Source organism: Mesoplodon densirostris, chromosome X, assembly GCF_025265405.1.
Source record: "Mesoplodon densirostris isolate mMesDen1 chromosome X, mMesDen1 primary haplotype, whole genome shotgun sequence".
NCBI classification, from domain to species: Eukaryota; Metazoa; Chordata; class Mammalia; order Artiodactyla; family Ziphiidae; genus Mesoplodon; species Mesoplodon densirostris.
In genome coordinates this window covers 79,474,893-79,487,649 of record NC_082681.1, presented here as the reverse complement: position 1 = coordinate 79,487,649, position 12,757 = coordinate 79,474,893, and the positions used below count along the sequence as shown (strand labels likewise).

Genomic DNA, 12,757 nt, shown 5'->3' with positions numbered 1-12,757 from the left:
ATGGCCATGGCCTTCCTCTCCCATCTGGATCTTCAGGAAAGCCTCCAAACACTCTCTGTTTTGCAGTGGATCCCAGGCGATGTCTTTTTAGGTGAGTGAACCCCAGGAGCTGGAGAGCACAAGGGAACAGATGAAGAAAGAGACCAGGAATCTCCAGATGAGGAGGACTCCAAAGAGATCATTTGGTTGGTCCCCTCTCTCTGGGAAAGACTGTGCCTCTCCACCCAGAGAGATGGCTACTGTTGAGTTCATTAGATTTCTCTCCTCCCATCTGAGGGGCATGAAGGCCAGGAGTGAGGCTGCAGGTTTCCTGGTTTAAAGATCACCCCAGCCTTCTCTCAGGACTGCCCCCTGTGAACTAGCTGAAAAGAGTCCTATTCGGGGGCAGGGGCAGAGTTGGTGTTACTGGGTAGATGTAAGGTGGTTTTCCAGTATAAGACTATGATGAGAGAATTATGGAAAATCTGCGGGCTGCGTGAGTGACTCATTAGACAGAATTTTGAGAAAGGGCCAGTTCTACAATGGACTCAGAGAATGACAGTCATCGGTGCTGGGCAAATGGGCTGAGAGCTTGAAGATTTTCTCAGTCAGAAACCAGGGCTTTGTGAGCAGCCAATTACAGGGGCAAGTTTGGAAACTGGACGTGGAGAAATGTCATCCTGAAGGATGGGACAGGTTAGGAGGCTGCCAAGTCCAATCTGTGGGAGGCTATATGACCCTCTAGAGCAGTGGTTCTTTTTTTTTTTTATAAATTTATTAATTTATTTTTGGCTATATGTTGGGTCTTCGTTTCTGTGCGAGGGCTTTCTCTAGTTGCAGCTAGCGGGGGCCCCTCTTCATCGCGGTGCGCAGGCCTCTCACTGTCGCGGCCTCTCTTGTTGTGGAGCACAAGCTCCAGATGCGCAGGCTCAGCAGTTGTGGCTCACGGGCCTAGCTGCTCTGTGGCATATGGGATCTTCCCAGACCAGGGCTCGAACCCGTGTCCCCTGCACTGGCAGGCAGATTCTCAACCACTGCGCCACCAGGGAAGCCCTAGAGCAGTGGTTCTTAACTAGGGACCAATAGACCTAGAATGAGACAGGGAGGGACAACGTTGAATTTGGATGGAAAAAATTACCTGCTTATTTTCACTAACCTCATATTGTAATGATGAATGTAGGCAGCAAACCACAGAAATACCTGTGAATTTGTCGGTAATAGACATCACAGAGATTTACATTTCACATGCCAGTTGTTGCAGTCATCTCAAAAGTTCATTTATGGACTTCCCTGGTGGTGCAGTGGTTGAGAGTCTGCCTGCCGATGCAGGGGACACGGGTTCGTGCCCCGATCCGGGAAGATCCCACGTGCCGCGGAGCGGCTGGGCCTGTGAGCCATGGCCCCTGAGCCTGTGCGTCCGGAGCCTGTGCTCCACAACGGGAGAGGCCGCTGCAGTGAGAGGCCCACGTACGGCTAAAAAAAAAAACAAAAAACACCAGGCTAACATGTTCAGGCTTTATCCTGTCAGCAGTGGGAAAATACTGAAGGCTTCAGAGGAGGCAAACAACATTATGACTGTGCCTTAAAAATATATCTGTGGCATGGAAAACAGACTGGAGGGGAAGAGACCAGCAGACAAGAATAGACAAAAGGCTGCAGTCCAGACCAGAGGAGATCAAGTTCTGGACCACAGCAGTGGCAGTGGAGATAGAGGCAGGAGGATGAATGGGAGAGATTTTTTTTTGGAAAGGGAGAGAAGTTAAAGATAGCTCCAAAATGTTGAAACTGTGACATTTATCCTGAGGCCTGAAATATGAATAGGAGCTAGCCAGGCAACGAGCTGAGGAAAGAGTCTTCCAGGCAAAAGGGACAATATGCACAGAAGCCCGGAGGCTGGGGAACAGAATGAGTTGAAGAAACTGACAGAAGAACAGTATGGTGGCATGCAGAGAACTAGGGGGTGGCCAGGGGCTCCATCACCAAGGACCTTCAGAACCAAGGTTATGAGACTGGACTGGATCCTAAAAGTCATGGGAAGCCATGTGAGTTGTTGAATTATTGAATTACCATTAACCCCCATAGGTTCTCATATTTATCATTAATTTTGATCCATTAAGTAATCACAGAGCCACAGAAATGTCTCTTTGACAAACCAGCCATGTTCTTGGTTATATGCTATAGAAGGACAGAGATTTGCATTTAGCATGCTGGCTGCATCATGGCTCAAATCGAAGCAGGTAACCTGTTTAGAAGATATTGGCAGTCGGCTTAGAGAGAGAGAATGGTGGCTTGGACCGGATGGTAGCATGGAGGTGGGGAATAGAATAATTTGAAAGATGTTTGGGGGACAGAACTGATAGGAATTAACAATTGACTAAAGGAAAGCAATAATTAGAGCTCAGTGGCGAAGAGTACAGTCTCTGGAGGAAGAGTGTGAGTTCTCAACTCTGGCTCACCCACTAGCTGGCTGCGTGACCTTAAGTGGTTATTTAACTTCTCTGAACCTGGGTTCCCCATTCACAAAATGAGAATGCTTATTGTCCTAATGGGGGCTTTATGAAGATTAAATAAAATACACATGTAAAATACTTAGTTTTACATGATGAGTGTACAGTAAATTTTGGCTATTACTATATGGGGAAAGTGAGCAAGCAAGGTGAATCAGAAATGATTTGAAGAAAGGACCCGCTTAGATTCATATTGGTACCATCTTTAACTTAAGCTAGTAATCATTAGTAATTTGAGGGTGTACAGGTTTAAATTTATTTTTTTTAAGTCAAGAGCAAGGGTGAAAAAGGATATTACATAATGGTAAAAGGGTCAATTCACCAAGAAGACATAACTATCCTAAATGTCTGTGCACCTAGCAATAGAGCTTTAAGATATATGAAGTGAAAACTGACAGAACTGGAAAAAAAATAGACAAATTAACAATTACATTTGAAGACTTCCTTGAAAACCACAAACAACCAAAACTCACCCAAAAGGAAATAGATAACCTGTAACTATTAACTAAATTAAATTTTAATTCTGGAAGGTTATAAACCTTCCAAAACAGAAATCTGCAGACCAGTTAGTTTCAACGGCATATTCTTCCAAACATTTTAAAGATGATATATCACAAATTCTACACAATCTTTTTCAGAAAATAGAAGAGGAAGGAACACTTGCTAACTCATTTATGAGGCCAGACCCTGATACCAAAACCAGACAAAACAGTACAAAAAAGAAAACTACAGACCAATATCCCTCATTAATATAAATGCAAAAATCCTCAAAAAACTAGCAAATCAAACAAATATACCATGACCAAGTGGGCTCTATCCCAGAATGCAAGTGTAAATATTTGAAAATCAATCAATGTAACCTAGCATATTAACCACCTAAGGGAGAAAAAACACACACAATTATATCAATTGATGTAGAAAAAGCATTTGACAAACTTTAATCCATGGTAAAATCTCTCAGCAAACTAGGAGTAGAAGGCAACTTTCTCAACTTGATAAAGAGCATCTGTAAAAAAAAAAAACAAACAAACCTGCAGGTAACATCACACTTAACGGTGAAAGACTGAAAGCTTTCTCCCTAAGATGAGGAGCAAAGCAAGGATGTTCACTCTCACCATTTGTATTCAACATCATACTAAAAGTCCTAGCAAGTGCAATAAAGCAAGAAGAAAAAAAAAAGAAAGAAAAGCATACAGATTGAAAAGTAAGAAATACAACTGTCCTAATTCACAGATGACATGATTACCTGTGTAGAAAATCCCATTAAATTAAATACTTTTAAAATCTACTTAAAAAAATCCCTCTAAGGGTGTGGAGAAAAGGGAACCCTCTTGCACTGTTGGTGGGAATGTAAATTGATACAGCCACTGTGGAGAACAGTATGAAGGTTCCTTAAAAAACTAAAAATAGAGTTACCATATGATCCAGCAATCACATTCCTGGGCATAAATCTGGAGAAAACCATAATTCAAAAAGACACATACACCCCAGTGTTCATTGCAGCACTATTTACAATAGCCAGGACATGGAAGCAATCTAAGTGTCCATCAACAGATTAATGGATAAAGAGGATGTGGCACATATATACAATGGAATATTACTCAGCCATAAAAAGGAATGAAATTGGGTCATTTGTAGAGACGTGGATGAATCTAGAGTCTGTCATACAGAGTGAAGTAAGTCAGAAAGAGAAAGACAAACACCATATGCTAACACATATATATGGAAACTAAAAAAAAAAAAAAAAAAGGTTCTGAAGAACCTAGGGGCAGGACAGGAATAAAGACGCAGACGTAGAGAATGGACTCGAGGATGCGGGGAGTGGGAAGGATAAGCTGGGACGAAGTGAGAGAGTGGCATAGACATATATACACTACCAAATGTAAAATAGATAGCTAGTGGGAAGCAGACACATAGCACAGGGAGATCAGCTCAGTGCTTTGTGACCACCTAGAGGGGTGGGATAGGGAGGGTGGGAGGGAGACGCAAGAGGGAGGGGATCTGAGGATATATGTATATGTATAGCTGATTCACTTTGTTATACAGCAGCAACTAACACACCATTGTAAAGCCAATATACTCCAATAAAGAAGTTGAAAAAAATTAATAATGATTCGTATTTAACTTTATCTGAGTTTTCTTCTGAAGCTTACCCAGCAAATTTACTCTCATCTTTTTTAAAAAAATAAATTTATTTATTTATTTATTTATTTTTGGCTGTGTTGGGTCTTCGTTTCTGTGCAAGGGCTTTCTCTAGTTGCGGCAAGTGGGGGCCACTCTTCATGTGGTGCGCGGGCCTCTCACTGTCGCCGCCTCTCTTGTTGCGGAGCACAGGCTCCAGACGCGCAGGCTCAGCAGTTGTGGCTCACGGGCCTAGCTGCTCTGTGGCATGTGGGATCTTCCCAGACCAGGGCTCGAACCCGTGTCCCCTGCGTTGGCAGGCGGATTCTCAACCACTGCGCCACCAGGGAAGCCCCCTACTCTCATCTTTTATGAGGGTCAGAGGTAGCAAGATTTGTATCCATGGCAATCTTCCCATAAAATTCCTCCCCCTGCTATTTCCTATTTAATTAGTATGCTTACAACAACCACTTCAGCCAGCTCTTGTAAGGGGAATTCAGCCTATCACTAAGGTTTCTTCTACTCCATAACACGACTTTTTTTTTTAATGCCCATTCCATCTTTTTCCTGTTATTTTCATCTAAGCCCAAAATGCGAGAGACAAACCTGCTGGCAGGTAACTCTTGAGTTTCTTCCCCTTCTCTGAAACTTTTATCTACTATGATGTTATCTGGTCAAAGAAGTCATTCCTTTAGCTGGGTATTTTTAAATTCACAATATGTGTGCTGAGCCCCTCTTTCTCATGAATGCAGATTTTAAAATGGAATTCAACTCCCACTGCTGTAAGATGTACCACGTCTGCATTTCACAGCCTGCTGTGACCCTTTCTTTGCTAACAGAGATGATTTTTCCCCCTTCTGAACTTTTGAGACATTTTGAATGGGACAAAATCGAACAAAGTAAAGCAGTTTCTAATATGTGTTTTCTTCTCAGCATCAAACAGCCCGTACACTGCAGGCCGCCCCTCTCCACTGGAATGTGCTGACAGAGCAGTTCCACAAAGGAAGGAGGGTTGAGCTTTCAGAAAGGACTTCCTGAGGTCCCAGAATGGGGATGTAAGCCACCGGCTCAAGATGCTGTTTCCTTCCAATTGCCAAGTAGTGTTGTCCTTTGACCCCAGCTGAGGACCTACTCTGAGAACGTCATGGTTCTGCTGTCCTCAGTTAAGATCTCAGCCATCAAGGGGACCCAGATCCAGGGACTCAGAGGTCCTCCCGGACCACAGCAGAGCTAGGAGTGGGGTAGGGGGTTGGGAGGGATGAGGAGAGAAGAGTCTCACACCGGCCTCGACCTGCTCCTTCACTACAGAGCAGAGATTGGGGTTATGAGAGGTGTATTAAACTTGAAGGGAACTGAAGGACACAAACCCTTTGTGTCCCCTCAGGAGCTATTCCTGTTCTTCTTATACCCTACTTTCTGGTGTTCACTAAGTTTGGGATGCTGTCCGTGCTCGCCTTAGCCTGGCTCACCTATGACTGGAACACCCACAGTCAAGGTAAGAAACAGGGGAAGAGTGGTGGTCCCTGTCGGTACCAAGGATGGAACCACAGGGCTGGGGTGGGGGTGGAAGGAGAGAGTGGGAGAGACAGAGGGAGAAGAGGTGGGGAGAGGAAAGAAGAGGAAAGGGAAAGGAAAGGAGGTCAGGGAGGCGAAGCGAGGGAGAGAGGGAGAGGAGCACAGGAAGGTAGAGGGAAGGGGAGGGAGACAGGAGGGCAAAGCTCAGCAAGTAACAGAGGTCTCTGCCAGGCTGCCCAGGAAGAATTGAGGCTGGTTTCTGGGTGGGTGCTCCCAGCCTCCTGCTATTTCTCTCCCAACTTTCTGACTGCTCCAGAGGAGCAGGGGCTTCCTGTGTCTCCTTGGGGGTTGGATTCAGGGACAGTACCTATAGCTCTGTGCCCAAGATATGGAAATGTGAGAATGAGGCCCCTCTAGTGACCTGAAGATTTTAGGAAGCATCCTCCACCTCTGGGAGAAGTAGAGGGATTGGCAAGCTCTCACCCAGTCTTCCCTTCCCTTCCATACCTGCAGGTGGTAGGTGTTCAACTTGGGTACGAAACTGGACCCTCTGGAAGTATTTCCAAATTACTTCCCAGTAAAGGTGACTACACTTCCTCTGGGTGCCCTCACTCCCTGTTGCCCAGACTGTCCCTCCCCATTCAGCCCCATGTTTTCAAAGGCTTTGGTGGCCAGCAGTGGACATCAAGGCCCAGAGGCATAATGCAGAGCAGGGACCCAAGATGGATGGGCAGGTGGGGAGACAAATGGATAGCACCTTGCCTCAGAGTGGCAGACCCAGGTCAGCCTCTCTGAGCATCATAACCCCTGGCAATCCTGTGACAGTGAAGACATCCCAGTGAATAGGGATTTGGGGCTCCCCAAGGGAAACACAGGCTACCTACTGGGATCTCAGTCCACATGTCCTCTCTTCCTTCTATCCACTACTCTGATTCAATCTCCCTCTAACAGCTGGTGAAGACTCATGACCTCTGTCCCAAACACAACTATATCATTGCCAACCACCCCCATGGCATTCTCTCTTATGGTGTCTTCATCATCTTTCCCACTGAGGCCACTGGCTTTGCTCGGATTTTCCCAGCCATCACTCCTTATGTAGGGACCTTGGAAGGGATCTTCTGGATCCCAATTGTGCGAGATTATGTAATGTCAGTGGGTGAGTATAAGAAATCATTCCATTCTCTGACCTACCTCAGGGCTCCAACTTCTATAAGCCTTGACAGTCAGTCCAGTTCTCACTCCCTGCTGGAAGAAGACTTAGTAGAAAATGAGTCCAGAACACACTGGGCCAATAACAGGAATATGTGGCCAAGCCTCAGGTTCTGTCCAAGATCTGGGAGGCAGCGTTTGATTAGACAGCAGGATAAGTTATAAGCATTCATAAGAGTTGCCAAGGATCCTTTCAGAAGAGGAAGCAGAAGCCTGGAGTTCAGGATCAAAGCCAAAGTGGAAAGCAGAAAGCAAAAGCCAAATATCAAAACCAAATATAGGGAAAATGAGGCAGGAATGGGACAGCTCAGATGAACTTTGCCTGACTTTTGGGGGATGTCAACTGGCTTCTTTTGGCCAGTCATTTATATAGCAACTCTCATCTCAGGGCGTCTCAAAAACACTTTTAAGTCTTTCATACTAGCTGGTACCCTCCTGGCCCATGACCCTCACCTCCTGAGAACCCCTTTGAACTTGCATAAGACATCAAGGGATAAAGGATAAGCGTCCGTCAGAATCCAGGACAACTTCCCCATGCCAGGCTTCAAGCCGGGGTACTGTGCCAAATGTCCTTCTCTTTGGATGAATATCCATCCTTCTGGACACCAGAAAACAACTGAAGCCAAACATTAAAAGGTAAGATACATTGATACCTGGAGGGGCCAGGTGAGACCACTAGAGTCCCAGAGGATGGTTCTGCTCCCCTCTGAGGTTGGTATGAACCTGGATCTCAAGGACTGTGGCCTGGAGCCAATGTCTGCCATCCCAGGAGAGAGCAGAAGGTGAGCACAGGGCAAAGTTGGGAAGCAGAGGTGAGGAAAGACTCTGTGACTGTTGTAGAGCAGCAAGATGTCATCCTCATTCCATGGTTCATCCACATTTCAATTTGGCTTGGACAGGATCCTGGGTCTGCCTACTCTCCAGAACCCCCAGCCAATGGCTTCCCTTTGCCAGGTTGCTCTAAGGAGGAAGCAGGATGGTGGTGGCTATTCCTCACTACTCCTAGGGAAGAGAACTCTGGAGAGCCTCAATTGCCATCAGCCTTGGGAGAGTGGAAGACAGCTGTGGTTCCTGGGTAGAGAAGGAAGTGATGGGCTTATATACTATAGAGCTAAGAGAAAGTAGGCAGAAGAACTCAATGTAACCCCAACTGTAGTAGCACAGAGCTGCAAGGCAAGCAGCTGACCCTAAGGACCAACCTCAGGGCTAACCCAGGATGTGGAGGTTAAAGACAGAAGAGTGGAAACAAGCACAGTCAGGAGACAGAAGAACTGTCGCCAGCAGGAAGACCCTGGAGGAACCCCTTACCCCGTCCTCAAGCACCAACTTTGTTATACCACTTGACTCTTTGGTTTCACAGGTGTGTGCCCAGTGAGTGAGTTGGCCTTGAAGTATTTGCTGACCAAGAAAGGCTCGGGCAATGCTGTGGCTATTGTGGTGGGTGGAGCTGCTGAAGCCCTCTTGTGCCACCCAGGAGCCTCTACTGTCCTCCTTAAACAGCATAAAGGTTTTGTGAGGTTGGCACTGAAGACAGGGTGGGTCCCTAGGTTCTGATGCCCTATCTTCAGGGTGCCATAGGTCCTCTGTAGCACCTCTCCAGAATGGTGCCCTTCCTTGGAAACCTGTTAGAGGGGGTTCCCTCTTCATTCTGATTGCTTCTCTCTACTCGCTCACACTGTGCCTTAAGGGTGTTTGGGCCTCCAGACACATTCTGGTGGGTACTTTTAAAGCCTGAAGTTGGAGAAAACACAGTAAAAGGCCTTTACCTTCTGACCATTAGCCTGGTAGGCTGGGGGTCTGGGGAAGTGGGGCTTCAGTCTATATCAACCCATGAACTGCGAGGCCCAGAGAACTTACCCAGGGCAAGGAAGGCACTGGGCTTGATGCTGTGGGGATTGCAAAGATGCAAAAGACATGGATACTGCCCCCAAAGAGCATATAATCTGGTTTGAGAAATAGAATGCATTCATTCAGCAGTTACTGAACAGCTACTGTGTGTCAGGCATAGTACTAGGCATTAAGGGTATAAAAATAGATACGACCTGGTACTTGCCTTTAAGGAATGGCAGTCCAATGGAAGACAGACATATTCACATATAATTACAAAATATATCCAGAAGCCAACCACTTAGCATCTCAACTATCGCCCCCTGGTTTACCACCCCATCGTCTCTCCCCTGGATTTTTATGACAGTCTCCTAAGTGCTCTCTCTTCTTCTATCCTTGCCTCCCTCACATCCAAGAGTCTATTCTCAACCGTGGCCAGGATGATCCTATTCAGCGTGAGTCAGATCATGTCACTACTCCAAATGCTCCAGTGGCTCCCATTTCACTCCGAGCAAAACCAAAGTCTTTACAAGGGCCTGCAAGACCCTAAATGATCTTTCCACGTCTCTGATCTCATCAGCCACTGCCCTCCCCCTTGCTCACTCCATTAGAGCTACACTGGCCTCCTTGCTGTCCCTCAAACAAGCCACACACTCCTCCCTTAGGGCCTTTGCTCTAGCTGTCCCCTCTGTCTGGGACATTATTCCTACAAATAACTCTTTGGCTTATTCCTTTACCTTCTCCAGGTCTTTGCTCAAATGTCTCTTCTCAATAAGTCTATCCTGACCATCCTGCTGGATCTTTTTCCCATTGCACTTATCATCTCCTCATATGTCATCAATTTTATTTCTTTACATATATGGTTTTCTATTTGTTCATTATTATTGTTTATTGTCTGTCTTCTCTTAATAAAAGGTAAGCTCCATGAAGACAGAGATTTTTTTTAATCCACTGTGTTCACTGATGTGTCCCCAGGGCTTAAAAAAGTGCTGGCACATAGAAAGAACTCAATACATATTTGTTGAATGAAAGATGTGCCATAATGGACATATGTGTAAAGCACTATGAGAGCACCAACTGATGGAAAGCCTTTCACCCAAAGTAGAAGTTTCATAAGTGGGTGACACCTGAACTGTGAATTGAAATATTAGTAGGCATTACCAGTCAGACCAAAAGGGAGAAGAACTCAGGCATTCAATGAGGGCCAATGATGACATGTCAGGCACTATGCCAGGCCCCTGGGGTTCAAAGATGAATAAGACATAGTTCCCCCTTTGGATTAGCCTGCTGTCTACTGGGAGTCAGCCAGGCAAGGTGATGACTGTAGTACAGAGTTGGGGTAGTGTTAGTGTAGGAAAGAGGTAAGCACTAGATGAGGGAGGTGGGAGTGGAAGGAAATGGAGGGGGTCAAAGAACTGGAGGTGGTTCAAGGGGATGAAATTGGAGCTGAGTAGTGAAGGGTGAAATAGAATTAGCCACGTGAAGACAGAGGGAAGGCATTTATAGCAGAAGGAGCAAGATGTACAAAGGTGCACAGACAAGCAAGAACGTAGCACACTTAGTATGGCTAGGCAGATTCTGACGAAGGGCTGAGGAGAGGGGAAGCTAGCCAGGTAGGCAAGGCTAGAGCACAAAGGCCTTGCTAAGCAGCGTGGCACAAAGTGAGGAGCTCTGGAAGAGTTTTAAAGAGAAGAGTGACATGTCCAGATACACAGTCTAGGACGATCACTCTGGATGCTGGGTACAATAAGGGCTATTAGATTTCCTGAGATTACTTTCCTCCCATCACAAGACAAGGTGCAGCAACTCCCCTCAAAGGGTTCACTTGTGGGAGGTGGGTGTGGAGCATAGCAAGAATGAGACACAAGGCTGGAGATGCTTGGGTGCTTGGACTCTTGTCCTATAATGGGGAGATTGTAGAGGTTTCCTACCTTGGAGAGGGTTTCACTGCGGGGAGCTTCCTGGGAGAACTCACACTCCTGCCCGTCTCTTTGCAGATCATACCTTGTCCCCTCCTATTCCTTTGGAGAGAATGAGGTTCACAATCAAGAGACCTTCCCTGAGGGCACGTGGCTAAGGTTCTTCCAAATAAACCTTGCAGGACAGAATCAAAAAAACCCTGAGACTAAGTTTCTGTACCTTCCTCGGCCGGGACCTCACTCGAGGATCCTGGGGCTTCTTGCCTTTCAATCGGCCCATTACCACTGTTGGTAAGTTTTCCAGCATCTTTGGACCACTCAGGTCCTTGATTCCCCCCACCCAGGTCATCCCTCAAGTCTCAGGGGACCCGGCACACAGCTGGGACAGGCAATGAGAATTCCAGTGGCTGTGGTTGAGGGCAGGGTGGGGAGGACAACTAAACAGATCAGAGTTGTGGCCATTCACTGGAGGGACACAGTTCAGCAGCTGCCATGAGGGCATCATTATTCACATACATTCCTTCAGCACTCTCTGAGTTTACTCTCATTCTCTTAAGCATGCACGAGATTAGGTATTTGGAGAACATGGGACAGGATGGGGTTGGAGCAGAGGGAAAGAACAAAGGAAGGGGAGGGGACCCAGATACTGAGTTTCAGTATGTGGCTCCCTCTGAGGAATAGGTAATTTGAGTTGGGTGGGGGGAAAGGTCTGATGCTTGTCTCTCCTCCTTTCCCACAGTTGGGGAGCCCCTGCCAATTCCCAAGATTAAGAAGCCAAACAAAAAGACGGTCAGCTTGGTGCTCTGTGACCACCTAGAGGGGTGGGATAGGGAGGGTGGGAGGGAGGGAGACGCAAGAGGGAAGAGCTATGGGAACATATGTATATGTATAACTGATTCACTTTGTTATAAAGCAGAAACTAACACGCCATTGTAAAGCAATTATACTCCAATAAAGATGTTAAAAAAAAAAAAGACGGTGGACAAGTACCATGCACTCTACATCAGCGCCCTTTGCAAGCTGTTTGACAAAGTACAGTATGGCATCCCTGAGACCCAGGAGCTGACAATCATATAACATGAGCTGGATTTCCCCATTATCGAACCCCCAAAGGCATTAAGGAATCCAAGTAGAGCCACATGGAAAGAAGAATCTGGACAGAGGGGGAGATCTCAGGCTTGAGTGAGGAGGCCAACCAAGCCAGAAAGTACTTAAAGAGTCCAGCTTAGAGGAAGGAACCAGAGGGATGGGGAAGAGTGGGCAACAACCCAGTTTAGTAAGCAGAGTCTTGTGAGTCCACAGATCTTTTTTGCCCCCTGACTCCAGCCAACTCTGATCAGAGGAATGAGAAGTTAAAGAACACCATGCCCTTTCCTCCTGAGCCTTATTGACACCATCACTATTTAGGTTGAAGCTTAGAAGCCTTGTTGAGAACAAGGATGGTTTGTTTTCTCCTAGGCCCTTGGCCCTTTCCTTACAATTTGGAGGCCACCACAAGGTAAACCAGGGACCTGAGCTATGCTTTCCTGATCCAAAGCAGACACGATTCCCTCAGCTGTGATACAGTTCTACACTGGCAAAAACTTTACTAAAAATAATTACGCCATTTCTTCTATAAAAAATAAAGCTCTAGATATATAAAACAGGATATGACTATTTCCTAATTACTGTGTGGTTCAC

The 12,757-nt window shown here is 46.2% G+C and overlaps 1 protein-coding gene across 1 annotated transcript; it reads left to right on the top strand.

The window, feature by feature from the left end:
* On the top strand, window positions 1-12,154 carry LOC132482546 (diacylglycerol O-acyltransferase 2-like protein 6). Its single transcript, XM_060087862.1, is given in 10 exon segments — window positions 1-91; window positions 5,992-6,102; window positions 6,636-6,683; window positions 6,686-6,705; window positions 7,074-7,278; window positions 8,692-8,866; window positions 11,156-11,249; window positions 11,251-11,368; window positions 11,817-11,866; window positions 12,053-12,154. Coding segments are annotated over 10 exon segments (1,014 nt in total).
* Window positions 12,155-12,757: the final 603 nt, after the last annotated feature.